General features: G+C 39.3%; 1 protein-coding gene across 2 annotated transcripts in view; it reads right to left on the bottom strand.

The window, feature by feature from the left end:
• SLC39A11 (solute carrier family 39 member 11) overlaps positions 1 to 16726 on the bottom strand; it is a 1247462-nt gene that overhangs the window by 18504 nt on the left and 1212232 nt on the right. For both annotated transcript variants that reach the window (XM_053707119.1, XM_053707127.1), the window contains exons 8-9: positions 1493 to 1591; positions 1093 to 1251 (exon numbers count right to left, since the gene is read on the bottom strand). In XM_053707119.1, coding sequence (XP_053563094.1) covers positions 1093 to 1251; positions 1493 to 1591 — 258 coding nt within the window. The remainder of the gene's footprint in view (positions 1 to 1092; positions 1252 to 1492; positions 1592 to 16726) is intronic.

Here is a 16726-nt window from a genome sequence, read left to right as displayed (position 1 = left end):
CAGTAGAGGTAATGGTATATATGAGTATATCGTCGATCTGAAAAGGGAGGTAAGAGATGAATCTCTACGACCGATAACAGAGAACCTATGAAATAGACCCCGTAGAAGGAGATCATTGAATTCAAATAGGCAATACTCTCCTCACATCCCTCTGACATTCACTGCACGCTGAGAGGAAAACCAGGCTCCAACCTGCTGCGGAGCGCATATCAACGTAGAATCTAGCACAAACTTACTTCACCACCTCCATAGGAGGCAAAGTTTGTAAAAACTGATTTGTGGGTGTGGTGAGGGGTGTATTTATAGGCATTTTGAGGTTTGGGAAACATTGCCCCTCCTGGTAGGAATGTATATCCCATACGTCACTAGCTCATGGACTCTTGCTAATTACATGAAAGAAATGTTAATTTTCCATTGTTCGCTCCAAGTATTGGTGATTAGTTTATGGACAGATATAAGATAAAGAAGCAGGTATATGTACACAATGTGATAAAGTAATGAGATCTGATTATACCTACAAGCTCAACCCATTTTATTAGGTTGTGGCTTCAAAAAACAAAGCTGGTAAAAAAAAGTAATTGGAAACACATTAAGGGATAAACTATTTAACAGTATACTGTCCCTTTAATTAAAAACTACTTTATTGCTAAAGAATGCTAGTCATAATCTTTTTGCTGGTGTTGTGTATATATAGGTGTGTGTATATATGTGTATTCATGTGTATTTATGTGTTTATATGTGGATATGTTTTGGAAAAAAGGTGCCAATAGACTTTCTCAACACAGGGTTGACACAAGCCTTTCATTTGTAAAAAAAAAAAAAAAAAGCAATATCTGTGAAGAGCAATAAAGTAAAGCGCAATAAAACGAGGTATGCCTGCATTTGACTTTACATTTTCACCTTCCATACTTTTTGGGAACCTGTTGTAAAACAAATAGTGGGAGTCAGTTAGCTATGCCAGAGAAAGGAGAGATCAGCACAGGCTCCAGGTTAATGTAATTTAAACATGAGTAACCATAATTAAAGCTCTTTATAGACTAAAGTGCTTAACATCATATCAGTTTAACGTGTGCTATATTTTCCTTTCCTTACCCAGTCTGAGCTTCAGGAATTATGTCATCTGTAACCACATATACCATTGCTCCTGCAGCAAAGGCCAAAGCATATGGCAGGATTGGTTCTGCAATGGAAACAGAAATGGCTCCCAATATCCCAAAAATGGGCTCCACTGTACCACTCAGCTGTCCATACCTGATAGGAAGAGAGATGAAATAATTGAGTTCAATAGCACTTGACAAGTCTGGGAAGCCAGTAAGCTACGGCTCCTTAAATACTACCCCGGGTTCCTAATCTTTTTAATTATTCTACATATACTTATGTATACATCCCTTCCCTAAACATTGGTTGGATGACTCTTTGGTACAGGGTATTTATAAATGCTTAGCTCAAAATGATTGTGCTCTGCCACATGTGAAAACAATGGATTCCTTACCAGAAAGCCTTCCAAGTCGATAGTCCAGCACCGCGTAATGGAAGGCTCACTGCCAGACCTTCTGGGAAATTCTGTATCCCTATTCCAATGGCTAGGTTTCTGCAAAGGAAAATAATAAATACATTGTTCATTTGCTAACAACAATCATGAAACATTTGAAACCTTATACCATCAGCTGGGTATACAGTTGCTGGGTCTGTGAGGTCACCATGTAGTATACGGTTGCTGGGTCAGTGCGATCACTGTGTAGTATACAGTTGATGGGTCAGTGAGGTCACCATGTAGTATACAGTTGCTGGGTCAGTGTGATCACTGTGTAGTGTACAGTTGATGGGTCAGTGAGGTCACTGTGTAGTGTACAGTTGATGGGTCAGTGAGGTCACTGTGTAGTGTACAGTTGATGGGTCAGTGAGGTCTCCGTGTAGTGTACAGTTGATGGGTCAGTGAAATCAGTGTGTAGTATACGGTTGCTGGGACAGTGAGGTCACTGTGCAGAGTACAGTTGATGGGTCAGTGAGGTCACTGTGTAGTGTACAGTTGATGGGACAGTGAGGTCACCGTGTAGTGTACAGTTGATGGGTCAGTGAAATCAGTGTGTAGTATACGGTTGCTGGGACAGTGAGGTCACTGTGTAGTGTACAGTTGATGGGTCAGTAAGGTCACTGTGTAGTGTACAGTTGATGGGTCAGTGAGGTCACTGTGTAGTGTACAGTTGATGGGTCAGTGAGGTCACTGTGTAGTGTACAGTTGATGGGTCAGTGAGGTCACTGTGTAGTGTACAGTTGATGGGTCAGTGAGGTCACTGTGTAGTGTACAGTTGATGGGTCAGTGAGGTCACTGTGTAGTGTACAGTTGATGGGTCAGTGAGGTCACTGTGTAGTGTACAGTTGATGGGTCAGTGAAATCAGTGTGTAGTACATGGTTGCTGGGACAGTGAGGTCACTGTGTAGAATATGGTTGCTGGGTCAGTGAGGTCACCGTCTAGTATACAGTTTATGGGTCAGTGAGGTCACTGTGTAGTGTACAGTTGATGGGTCAGTGAAATCACTGTGTAATATACAGTTGCTGGGTCAGTGAAATCACTGTGTAGTATACAGTTGCTGTGTCAGTGAGGTCACCATGTAGTATACAGTTGATGGATTAGTGAGGTCACTGTGTAGTATACTGTTGCTGTGTCAGTGAGATTAGTGTGTAGTATAAAGTGAGATCACTGTGTAGTATACAGTTGCTGTGTCAGTGAGATCAGTGTGTAGTATAAAGTTGAAGGGTCAGTGAGATCACTGTGTAGTATACAGCTAATGGGTCAGTGAGTTTAACGTGTAGTATACAGTTGATGGGTCAGTGAGATCACTGTGTAGTATACAGCTAATGGATCAGTGAGTTTAACGTGTAGTATACAATTGATGGGACAGTGAGATCACTGTGTAATATACAGTTACTGTGTCAGTGAGATCATCATGTAGAATACAGTTGATGGGTCACAGAAGTCACTGTGTAGTATACAGTTACTGTATCAGTGAGATCAGTGTGTAGTATACAGCTGATGGCTCAGTGAGGTCACTGTGTAGTATACAGCTGATGGGTCAGTTAGGTCACAGTGTAGTATACAGTTGATGGGTCAGTGAAGTCACTATGTAATATACTATTGATAGGTCAGTGAGGTCAAAGTATAGTATAAAGTTGCTGTGTCAGTGAGATCAGTGTGTAATATACAGTTGTGTCAGTGAGATGAGTGTGTAATATACAGTTGTGTCAGTGAGATGAGTGTGTAATATACAGTTGTGTAAGTGAGATGAGTGTGTAATATACAGTTGTGTCAGTGAGATCAGTGTGTAATATACAGTTGTGTCAGTGAGATGAGTGTGTAATATACAGTTGTGTCAGTGAGATCAGTGTGTAATATACAGTTGTGTCAGTAAGATGAGTGTGTAATATACAGTTGTGTCAGTGAGATGAGTGTGTAATATACAGTTGTGTCAGTGAGATGAGTGTGTAATATACAGTTGTGTCCGTGAGATGAGTGTGTAATATACAGTTGTGTCAGTGAGATGAGTGTGTAATATACAGTTGTGTCAGTGAGATGAGTGTGTAATATACAGTTGTGTCAGTGAGATGAGTGTGTAATATACAGTTGTGTCAGTGAGATGAGTGTGTAATATACAGTTGTGTCAGTGAGATCAGTGTGTAATATACAGTTGATGGGTGAGTGAGGTCCCAATTAGACACTACCGGTTTGTATTACATTAAACAGCTTATACTTGATCTTTCTTCACACATATAATATGTTTTAACATTTTTAACACGTTCTTCTCTAAATGTATGTTACAAATGTTTTGATTAATATGTCACTTTAATGGGGATATTTTATTGTTTAATACATTTGTGTATTTTACCATGTGTTTATCCCTGCAAAGATGTTAAATACATAGTCAAAGTTTTGCTTCGGTGTCACTCCAGATAATGAGGACACAGCTGGTAAACAAATAAGAAGCAGACATACAAGCGTATATTCTGATCAGAGCAGAATGGGAATGCTTCAGAAGTGCAACTTTCACTATGTATGTAACCTTTGGGAAAGAGTTAAATATATGTTTAAACAGTGCTCTTATACACAAAATACATATTTATTGTATATTGACCATGCCTCTTTAGGACTAGGTTACGAGTGGAGCGATATTTTGCGCTCCCACGTTAACTTCGCTAGATGGAGCGCTTGTGCGCTACAGCTAGTGTGCCACTCGTAATCTAGCCCTAGTCGGTTAAGCTAACACTATAAGACAATTCATGGACAATGAACCTGCTGCCTGCTCTTCTCTGACTATTCTAGTAAAAACAAAAGGTGAACTGGGATATTAGGTGGTCAAGCCCATTGTCCATCACCACTACTAACTGCATATAAAGTACAAATGGAGACCAGCACTCAAGGGTTAAGCATCAGTATAACTCAGCAGGCACAATCCCCAGGCTCTCCTCAGTGAGCCCAAACATATGTAAATAGGAGAAATAATGGCACTCCACTTGATATTTTGCTGTACATGAAAACTTGATTCACTCATAAAACAGCGCTTGTATGAGTGAATACATTTTTCATGTACAGTAACAATCAAGTGTCCGTCCCATTATTTCTCCTTCCGCTAATAACTGCACCAAAATCTCATTACTGCAATAGTGCATATAGGAGGTGCTATATATTTAGCAGCAGTGCTACCTTTTGACCTAAGACAAGGCAAGTGTAGCTGCCTATAGGAAGTCTTATTTACATTGCAGGGAGCAGTTGTCAACCATACACCCGGGTTCAGTGAACCCCTCAAAAAGTTAAAGGGACATTACACACTAAATAAATGCTAGATAGAATGATGCATTAAAAGAAAGGATTAGTCTGAGAATAACATGGATGTATTTCTTAAAGTTTCATTAGCTGTTTAAACATTGACAAAATAAGTGTAAAGTTTTAGTGTCTATAAAACAATGGGAGCTGCCATGTTGTAACTTAGGTTACCTTCTCTGCTGTGGCCAATCAGGGACAGTTATAAATAGGTCACTAGAATGTGCAGTCAATGGCTGTGTGCAATATAACAATGTTCTGCACTTCCATTTCTAACAGCAACTGAAAAGCTCACAATTTCAAAAAGGAATTATAGGAAAAGCGGACAAAATAAATAAAGTATATTCTAGAGTTTTTTTTTTATATATATAGGATTTATCATTTTATATTACAATCTCATAGTGTTAAATGTACCTTTAATATATTCAAAATGGGATATAATGTTAGGTCTCAATAAAAACACAGAAATAAATTGTATATTCACATACAAACTGGACCTTTAAGTGTATTCTGAACCACAAAACACTATATTCTATCGGCCAGATTTTAGTGCAGGATGACAATTTGAGCAATGTTTCATATTCACATTTAGTATTGAGACTTCCTGTATTTAGCTTTTTTAGAATTTTCAGTTACTCCGATTTGCGTTTACTTCTCAAAGGCCTAATGCTCATACCAGGCAGTGAGGTAGTTTTGCAATCCAACAACAGGACAAAATATTAAGTTTGAATGACATGAAAAGTATTCTGCTCACACAAGCCAGCTCCTGTCTAAAATTAAAAGACTACAGTCGGATCATCAACATAGCCACTATTCCCTAATTCAATCAATTTAATAAGGATTTCAAGAAGGGGCACATGGCTCATTTCTTGTTGAGCAATGATAGCATCTGAAAGCATCAAGATGAGGTCTTTTAGACAATGACTGCATTTAAAAGCTTCAAGCTGAGGTCTTGTGTAAAATAACATCTAAAAGCTTCAAGTTCTTGTGAGCATTGACTGCATCTGAAAATTTCAAGCTGAGGTCTTGTAGAAAACAACATAATCTAAAGGCTTCAAGCTGAAGTCTTGGGTATAATGATTGCACCTGAAAGCTTTAAACTAAGGTTTTGTGTGTAATTACTGCATTTGAAAGCTTGAGGGCTTGTGTGGAATGACTGCATCTAAAAGTTTCAAGGTGAAGTTTTGTTAGAAATGACTGCACCTGAATTCTTCAAGTTGAGGTCTTGAGAGACATGGCTGCATCTGAAATCCTCAGGTTGAGGTCTTGTGAGAGATGATTGCATCTGAAAGCTTTAAGTTCAAGTCTTGTTATAGATGACTGCATCTGAAAGCTTTAATTTGATTGAGGGTTTGACGTCCACAATGGAAAGAGCCCACAGAGTGCTAAGCCCGAAAACAGTTTCACAAGACAAGCCAAGAGATGTGATAGCCTGTTTCCACAGTTTCGTATTTAAGGACAAACTAATGCAGGCTGCCTTCAGAAAACCACATCTTTCAGAGAAGTTTAAAAACATGTCTGTGCATACACTTCAACAATGCAGACAATTCCAGCCAATCACCTCACTGCTGCGAAGAGCAAACATAAAATATAGATGGGGCTACCCCACTAAACTAATAAGCACAAGGAACAACCAGACATATGCAGTGTCCACCTTGCCCCAAGGCAATACCCTTCTTTTACAATGGGGCCTCCAAAATAGAGTGCCACAGGCTCAATCCACATCGCAGACGAAAACTATGCGCATCTGCACCTGAATGGTCTACTAAGGATCAAAGGTCAAAGAGGCAAAAAACCCTACAGAACCAGGAAACTTCAAGGCTTCACACCCTTCCGCCCTGAACTCAGGCTCTGAATGGTTAATTTATGTTATCCCCCTCCATTGGGTCAACCCACCCCAATAAGATAATGAGGTTGCTTTTGTAATATACTAAATTCCTCTGGTATTGACTGACAAACTGTAGTTGCAATGTGCAAGTTTAACTGACCAGGTTGTTTGTTTACACTGTTTTCTTGGTTTTGGAGCAGGGTTGGCACAGATCCATGTTTGAGGTCAATTCACCCCGATGGAGGGTCATAGATGTTTCTGTTATATAACAGACACAACTGGTGTCGTTAAGTAAATGTTGTTTTAATATATAAGTTTAGTTGATAAAATTGCTTCTATACATTGTATTGTACTTTGGTGCTACCAGCTCTTACCTACTCTATCTGTTCTACTCCTCCCCACATAAGGAAGCCCACGCCAGGGTTCCACCTAGGTGGACTATTTGCACCTCATTTTATAGATACATTACTTCAGCTCCTGACCTAGACCAATACCCCCCTAACCTATGCCCCCCGCCCTTCCAAATCATCTAATCACGCTACTAATATTAGAAGTCCACACTCACGATAACATAGCCCCTCCCGCCCTTGGGTTCATCCAACTATAAATGGACTCAGATTTATGACCCATAACACCAGAGGCCCCTTTAAGCGTAGACTGCTAACTCGCTCCATAGCCCGAATGTAGCGTTTCTTCAGGAAACCCATTGGCAGTCAGATACTCCCCACAGATTCCACTATCATACTTACACAACCATTGAACATTCACTAAAAAGGCAAGGGGGAGAGCCATTCTGATACATAAGAGGCTGGCAGTTGAACAAATACAGGTATAATCAGAGACCCTCAGCTAGATACACAATCCTAGTCTGCAAATTAGACCATGTACTATATACATTGGTCTCAGTTTACTTACCTAATACACATCAACCTACATACCATAGGAAAGTTCTACAGGCAGTGGAACTGTTCAGACAGGGTAGTTATCCTTGCAGGCGACTGTAACATGACTTGGGACAGTAAATTTGACAGGAAAACAGCGACTCCTAAGAAGAACTCCCAATCTGAACTCTTATCTGTTAAATTCAGAACCATTATGTCCCAATTTGGATATTACAACTTCTGGAGATCACTCCATCCAAAAGACATAGACTATACCCATTACTCACACTCACACAAAACATACTCTAGACTGGATCATATATTCTGCCTAGCTAAATCTCTAGACTCAGTCAGATGTACTCGTATCTCTATATGCCCCTGGTCAGACCATGACCAAGTTCGAGTCGATCAGCAATCCACTGACAGCCCCAAACTTAAGACTTCCTGGAGTTTACCCCACAACATTCTGTCGGACATCCATTTTAGGGAAGAGCTATGGCAAGAAATAGCTGAACTGATCCAACAAAATGACAATGCACAAACTAAAGACGACACACACTTTGGGGCGCAATTAAGGCGGTTTTAAAAAGGATATATTATCTGCAAACAGGCCCGTCTGAAAAAGCTAGCTGGACTTACCTTAGCCCAGGCACATAGTAAACTTACAGCTCTTGAGTCCTCTAATCATTCTGCCATTTCAGAGCACACAATTGCACAAATTACTTACATCCTCAGTCAATTGGAATTGTAGATCACAACAAAGTTTAGCTAGACTCAAGCAAATCTTTAACCATAAAAGCAACAAAGCTGACACTGTCGGCTAGATTACGAGTTTTGCGTTATGGTTTTAACGCTGAAAAAATGGCCTTTTCAGCATAAAAACAGTAACGCAGCCATTACGAGTCATGTCGGTATAGCTGTACCGCAAGCATTTTAGCCTGTAAGGCAACGTCAATCCCACACAAAAAAATTACGTTTTTGCGTGGGTTTTCCATAACGCCGGTATTACAGGTTGTGCGGTAAGGCTAAAATGCTTGTGTTACAACCTATACCGACACGATCCATACCGCCATCTGAGAGCAGTAGTTATGGATTGTGTGTAACAAAAATGTTTCACAAAACTCATAACTAAAATGTTACAAAGTACACTAACACCTATGAACTACCTATTGACTCCTAAACAGAGGCCCTCCCGCATTGCAAACACTATATTAAACCTATTAACCCCTAATCTGCCGCCCGCTCACATCCCTGCCACTATAATAAAGTTATTAACCCCTATTCCACCGCTCCCCGCCACCACTAACTAAACCTATTAACCCCTAAACCGCCAGCCCCCCACATCGCCACTACTAAATAAACCTATTAACCCCTAAACCGCCAGCCCCCCCACATCGCCACTAATAAATTAAACTATTAAACCCTAAACCTATCACCCCCTAACTTTAAATTAAAATTACAATAACCCTATTTTAACATAAATAAAAACTTACCTGTGAAATAAAAAAAAAACTAAGTTTAAACTAACAATTAACCTAACATAACTAATATACTGAACTATTATACTAAAATTAAAATAACTACCAATTAAAAAAAATATATTACACATTTAAAAAACCTACCACTACTAAAAAAATGTACAAAAAATAAAAAATACTAAATTACGAAAAATAACAAACAAAATTATCAAAAATAAAAACAATTACACCTAATCTAATAGCCCCATAAAAATAAAAAAGCCCCTCCAAATAAAAAAAACCATAGCCTACAATAAACTACCAATAGCCCTTAAAAGGGCTTTTTGTAGGGCATTGCCTAAAGAAATCAGCTCTTTTACCTGGAAAAAAATACAACAGTAAAACACACCACCCAACCAACCCCCCAAAATAAAAAACCTAACTAACAAAAGCTACCCATTGCCCTGAAAAGAGCATTTGTATGGGCATTGCCCTAAAAGGGCATTCAGCTCTTTTACATTGCCCTGAAAAGGGCATTCAGCTCTTTTACCTAAAGCCCAAACTCTATCACTGCCTTTATTTTTTTCACTGGCTTATTTTTCAGTGCTTAACTTTTTTGATCACTTTTTGAACTGTTTACATTTTGATTACATTTTTTGTATTTTTCTTATTTTTTCAATTTCTTTTAAGTATTTGCACGTGCATTGCTACTATATTTTTGGACACCATTAAACACATCGTTTCACACAGGAGCACCTTAAAAGGCACAATCTGACTTTTAAATTGGAGGAGCGACTTAATTGTGTACACCCATTGACACACAGACCATTTTTAATCAAGTGGTTAACTCACAAGAACGACACATTGTCATATAGAAAGATTTGTAGCAACCGAAGATTGTATAGCAATAGAAGAACCTGTAGTAGCACCCACCTATGAGGTGTGGTGTTTTTAGAGTTGAGAATCTATCAGACATTTGATCTGTCTGTTTGCTGAAGCCTCTATATTCAACAGCTATTGTTTTTATTTCATTTATACTGGTCTAACAGCTATTGTTTTTTAGTTTCATTTTTTATATTGGTCAGTAACATCATGGATCCATGATTTTAGCTAACTTGTATTAATAACACTGCATTTTAATTGTATACTGATACTATTGTTTACTCACCACATTGAATCTCAAGTGACCTCACTAGTCACCACTCACCTAGGATTAATCCAGGTATACTATACATTTACTACTTATTGGTGTAAACTATACATTCACGGTTAGACTCTCAAGTCACCTTAGCCTTGATTTAGGCGCTCTGGACACACCCCTTCTGATTTATAGTTTAAACTTAGTTTTTTTTTTATTTTTTACAGGTAAGTTTTTATTTATTTTAAGATAGGGATATTGTAATTTTAATATAAAGTTAGGGGGTTGTTAGGGTTAGGGGTTAATAGTTAAAGTTACATTTTTGCGATGTGGGGTGCTGGCGGTTTAGGGGCTAATAGGTTTATTTAGTGGCGGTGATGGGGGAGGCCAGAGGTTTAGGGGTTAATGAATTTATTATAGTGGCAGCGTTGTCGGGGAGTGATGGAATAGGGGTTAATAACTTTTATAAGTGGCGGCAATGTCAGGGGCCGGCGGAATAGGGGTTAATAAATTATTAGTGGTGGTGATGACGGGAGCGACAGATTAGGGGTTAATAACTTTATTTAGGTGGTGGCGATGTCGGGGGCGGCAGATTAGGGGTGTTTAGACTTGGGGTTTATGTTAGGGTGTTAGGTTTAAACGTAACTTTTTTTTCCCAATAGACATCAATGGGGTTACGTTACGGAGCTATTCATTCCGTGCTTCAGCTGTTAGTTTTTTTTCTAACACCTTCTCCCCATTGATGTCTATGGGGAAAACGTGCATGAGCACGTATTCTCAGCCCTTGGATTTTGTGCCACCATATCGCACGCACATGGAGGCTTTTCAGAAACTTGTAATGGCAGCGCTATGGAGGGTGAAATAACTCAACTTTTGTTGCGTTCGTTTCGCGCCCTCTATAGCGCAAAACTTGTAATCTAGGCGTGTGTCAGCTAATAAACTACGCCATCAAACTAGCCACCAAATTTGCTAAGGTCATAAGACCTTCCGATCGCCATCACAAATTGGTGACAGCTTTGCAGAGTTCTACTCAAAATTATATAACATTAAAAAAACAGAATGTCCAAACCCCACTCCACCAAACAATATTCGCACGTTACTAAACTCACTGAACCTACCGACCCTAACTAATGAGAAACAAGATACACTCACTGCCCCCTTTACTTTACTTGAAATTAAACAGATTGTAAAAAACTTGAAGCCCTTTAAGGCCCCTGGGCCAGATGGATTCCCTGCCCATTTTTATAAGACATACCTACAGGAACTATCTCCCTTACTTCTTAGATTCTTTGATCTGGCACGGGAAGAAGGCAGTTTTGAAAAGGAATTCTTCGATGCCACCATTGTTATGATTCCCAAACCAAATAAGGACCCATCCTTGTGCTCCAACTATAGGCCCATCTCATAGATTAATTTAGACATTAAAATTTATTCTAAGATCTGGGCAAATCATATTTGTAAACTATTACCTAGCTTAATAAAATCAGATCAAATAGGGTTTATCCATAACAGGGAAGAGCCAGATAACACCAGGCGCCGAATTCCTATAATTTGCGAATTCACAAGAATGAATAAACCCTTCTCGATTATCTCTCTAGATGCCGAGAAGGCATTTGACCGAGTCAGATGGGCCTACCTTTGGGAAACCCTAGAGGCCTTTTAATTCCCTAAAGAAACTCTCCTCGCCATCCAAGCTCTATATTCCACACCAACAGCAAAAGTAAAAGGTTTTCAATCATCACCATTTGCGATTTCTAATGGAACCAGACAGGGTTGCTCCCTATCCCCCAGCTGAGCAGATACATTTAAGGGAAAAAGTTAAAAGGAATTACGCTATTCGGCAAGTTGCATAAAACTGCGCTATTCGCCGACAATATCACCATATTCTCAGCTGACTCAGCACGCACCATCCCCAAACTTATGTAAATCCTTGAGACATTCGGTAACTTATCCTTTTACAAACTTAATACAACTAAAACTGAGGTAATACAGGTGGGGTTATACCCGAGATTATATCCACAAATTAATAGAAACATATAATTTCACTTGGACAAATGAATATATCACACATCTGGGTGTTAGGCTGTCTAACAGCATACCACAGATAATTAAAGACAATTACCTCCCCTTATTAACTGACTTAAGAACCTTGAAACAGAAATGGAATCACAAATCCATCTCTTGGATAGGTCGAGTTACATTCCTTAAAATGTCTTTCCTCCCCAGGCTCACATATCTATTTTGATGCCTTTCACTTAGGGTCCCCACATATATTCTACTACAATTCCAAAGCGAATTTTCCAGGTTTATCTGGCAGGGCAAAACCCCCCAGAATTGCCCACAAAACCTTACAATATTTCATTGACTTAGGAGGCCTGGCCTCCCCATTGGTTGTGAAATATTATGAAGGTGCAATGCTTACGCACATCTCACAATGGGGTGTAAGACTATCCTGGGATAAGTGGAGAGACATTGAACAAGCCTCACTCCCCTTTAAAATCCACCCCAGGGACCTAATTTGGACCACAACCCATTGTCAAAAAACTCTTGGAATCACAAAACTTTAGTCCTCGAATGCCTATCCGTCTGGGATAAGATTCATCACCGTTTTCTAGTAGCCCCGCACCTGTCACTCATCACCTCTATAGCCGGACTGCTCACAGGCTTAAAGGGACAGTCTACCATAGAATTGTTATTGTTTTAAAAGATAGATAATCCCTTTATAACCCAGTCCCCAGTTTTGCATAACCAACACAGTTATATTAATATACTTTTTACCTCTGTGATTACCTTGTATCTAAGAAACTTCTTCCAGCCCCCTGATCACATGACTGTGACTGTTTATTATCTATTGTCGTAAATTAAGCATTGTTTTGTGCTAAATCTTAAATAACCCCCTGTGCCTGAACACAGTGTTATCTATATGGCCCACGTGTACTTTCTGTCTCTTTGTGTTGAAAAGAGATTTGAAAAGCATGTGATAAGCCCTCAAAGGCTTAGAAATCAGCACATGAGCCTACCTATGTTAAGTTTAAACTAAGAATACCAAGAGAAAAAAGCTAATTTGATGATAAAAGTAAATTGGAAAGTTGATTAAAATTAAAAGTCCTATCTGAATAATGAAAGTTTAATTTATACTAGACTGTCCCTTTAACAGAAACTCATCCAAATAAATGGGTCAGTTTAGGTATCAAACAAGTCTCTTACTTTTGGTCAACTACCTCTCAGGATAACTTTGTTACCCTAGACCAGTTAGAAAACCCTACTAATATTGCCCCCTTTCTCCGCTTTGAATTTACTAGGATTAAGAGCTTCCTCACAAGCTGGGGATTTGTCTCCAAGTCTTCTCGTCCCCTTACTCCCTGGGAGTCCATCTGGCAAAGGGGCCATAGGCTACATAAACCACTATCCACACACTACCGGTACCATCCCCCCTACATTAGCACGTCATCTCTATAAATGGGATTCTCTCTTAAATATCACTACTCCATCTCATATATGGCAACGAACACTTGCGCTAACCTAGAAAACTTTACATTGTGTAACTATGTATGAGACATACTATAAAGTTATATCACACTGGTACTATGTCCCTACAAGGCTTGCCAGAATGTTCCCAGGATTTTCCTCTCTCTGCTGGCGAAAGTGTGACCATTCAGGCGACTTGCTCAACATATGGTGGGAATGTCCAAAAGTCAAACCAATTTGGAATTCGTGTTTCTTAGGTCTCTCTAAAATGAAGAGTCAAGTACCAAGAACACCTGCTATAGCTCTCTTACACTTAAGGCTTACACAACATTCCTATGCAACATAGTTTACTATGTGTATATATATATATATATATATATATATATATATATATATATATATATATTTTATTTTTTTATCTATCAAAACTAATATTGCTAGATCCTGGAAAAAGGAATCTCCCCTGAAATGGCCTGAAGTCTTAAACACAATGGCATACCTCTACACCATGGAAAAAGACATATTCCACTCGCTTAATAAATCTGACTTGTTTGAACTTAGATGGATGGACTGGAAAGATAAATATAAGACACTCTGGCACCCAAATTCCCTAACCTAGGACTCCTACACAGCACCTAACCAACTATAGGACCCTCCTCCTTCCCAGTATTCAATATAATTAGCCTGCTCATTGTTTATAACGCACCTTTTCTGAATTCCCTGGTACAACTAGAATAAGACTCCAAGCTGCACCCCTTCCCCTCCCCCCCTAGGTCTCATTTCCCCCACTATGACTATAACTTGAACGTAATGTATCAACCCTTATCGGTTTAATCCTACTGTTTTTGATCTCCCTTCCGATAAGATGAAAGGAATATGTACAGACTGTTGCTTTTCTATACAGACCACTTTGGACCTGCATGTCCATTTAATCCTTTTTGTGCCTTTTGGATTAGGGGGCCTATGTGCCCCCACTCATTTACTAAAAACTGAAAATGTGAGACTTTGTTTGTTTATTGATTCTCAATAAAAAAAAAAATTAAACCAAAAAAAAAAAAAAAAAAAAAGCTTCAATTTGAGGTCTTGTGAGAAATCACTGCATCTGAAAACGTCAAGATGAGGTCTTGTGAGAAATCACTGCATCTGAAAACTTCAAGATGAGGTCTTGTGAGAAATCACTGCATCTGAAAACTTCAAGATGAGGTCTTGCGATAAATCACTGCATCTGAAAACTTCAAGATGAGGTCTTGTGAGAAATCGCTGCATCTGAAAACTTCAAGATGAGGTCTTGTGCGCAATGATTGCTTCTGAAAGGCTTAAGCTAAGGTCTACTGACTTCTGAAATTCTACACTACCACAGGAAGAGACTAAATTGTAGATTTTCATTATAGTTGTATTTTCATTAGATATCCAGTAAATCCATTTTATCAAACACTGAAACAAGTATTTGGACTTCTTGTCAGATAAGAGCAGTTATCTTAAATACCTCCCGGAAGCAGCCCAGAGAAAAGGCATAACAGAGTGTCCAAGTACAATGGGCTACAAAGGACCCATCAGCTGAAAGACAGCATATCTGGTACATAGTAGCACAGGCCAAGAGCAGGGGTTGACACATTTATTTAGCAGAAATTCACTCACGTTTTAGGACTCAAAGATGTTTTTTTAAAAAAAATTTTTTTTAGCAGTGATTCTCAACCATGATGTCTGGACAGACACCCAGAAGAGTCGAAGCCCACTGCTTAGCGAGACACACAAATATACTGTTATAACTTATTAAATTCCCCATGGTAACTTTCCTTGAGTATAAATTATATTGTAACATGCATTGGGTAATGTTGACTATATGTATTTTAGTTCCAAATTTGCATTTTTATTTGATTGTTTAATTTTAGTGGAGTCCTCTCGGTGACCCAAATATATAAATTAAACCAAAAAAATGTTGCACAAATTTCATCAAGTCTGTCCCCAAAAGTTTGTGAGTCATTCTCTAGAAATATCAGGCTGGGAGTATGCTAGCATTTCAGAACAAAAGCCCACCATGCTTTAGACAATCCTTGATTTTAATATTTTCAGTAAAAGATAAGATAACTCCACTAGCCTCTGGGAAACACCAACTTTTGCATCAGACCAGACCATGTTTGAGCATGTTGGCACTGGATAAGACTAAAAGTGACGTAAAAAAACAGAATTTATGCTTACCTGATAAATTACTTTCTCCAACGGTGTGTCCGGTCCACGGCGTCATCCATTACTTGTGGGAATATTCTCTTCCCCAACAGGAAATGGCAAAGAGCACAGCAAAAGCTGTCCATATAGCCCCTCCTCAGGCTCCGCCCCCCAGTCATTTGACCGACGGTTAGGAGAAAAAAAGGAGAAACTATAGGGTGCCGTGGTGACTGTAGTGTATAGAGAAAGACATTTTTCAAACCTGATTAAAAAACCAGGGCGGGCCGTGGACCGGACACACCGTTGGAGAAATTAATTTATCTGGTAAGCATAAATTCTGTTTTCTCCAACATTGGTGTGTCCGGTCCACGGCGTCATCCATTACTTGTGGGAACCAATACCAAAGCTTTAGGACACGGATGAAGGGAGGGAGCAAATCAGGTTACCTAAACGGAAGGCACCACGGCTTGCAAAACCTTTCTCCCAAAAACAACCTCCGAAGAAGCAAAAGTATCAAATTTGTAGAATTTGGCAAAAGTGTGCAGAGAAGACCAAGTCGCTGCCTTACATATCTGATCAACAGAAGCCTCGTTCTTGAAGGCCCATGTGGAAGCCACAGCCCTAGTGGAGTGAGCTGTGATTCGTTCAGGAGGCTGCCGTCCGGCAGTCTCATAAGCCAATCGGATAATGCTTTTCAGCCAGAAAGAAAGAGAGGTAGCAGTAGCTTTTTGTCCTCTCCTCTTACCAGAGTAAACGACAAACAAAGATGAGGTTTGTCTAAAATCCTTAGTTGCTTCTAAATAGAACTTTAAAGCACGAACTACATCTAAATTGTGCAACAAACGTTCCTTCTTTGAAACTGGATTCGGACACAGAGAAGGAACAACTATTTCCTGGTTCATATTCCTGTTGGAAACAACTTTCGGAAGAAAACCAGGCATAGTACGCAAAACGACCTTATCTGAATGGAA

This window comes from Bombina bombina, chromosome 1 (assembly GCF_027579735.1).
Source record: "Bombina bombina isolate aBomBom1 chromosome 1, aBomBom1.pri, whole genome shotgun sequence".
Classification (NCBI taxonomy): domain Eukaryota; kingdom Metazoa; phylum Chordata; class Amphibia; order Anura; family Bombinatoridae; genus Bombina; species Bombina bombina.
The sequence above is the reverse complement of the archived record's forward strand: the minus strand, read 5'-3'. Positions and strand labels throughout refer to the sequence as shown.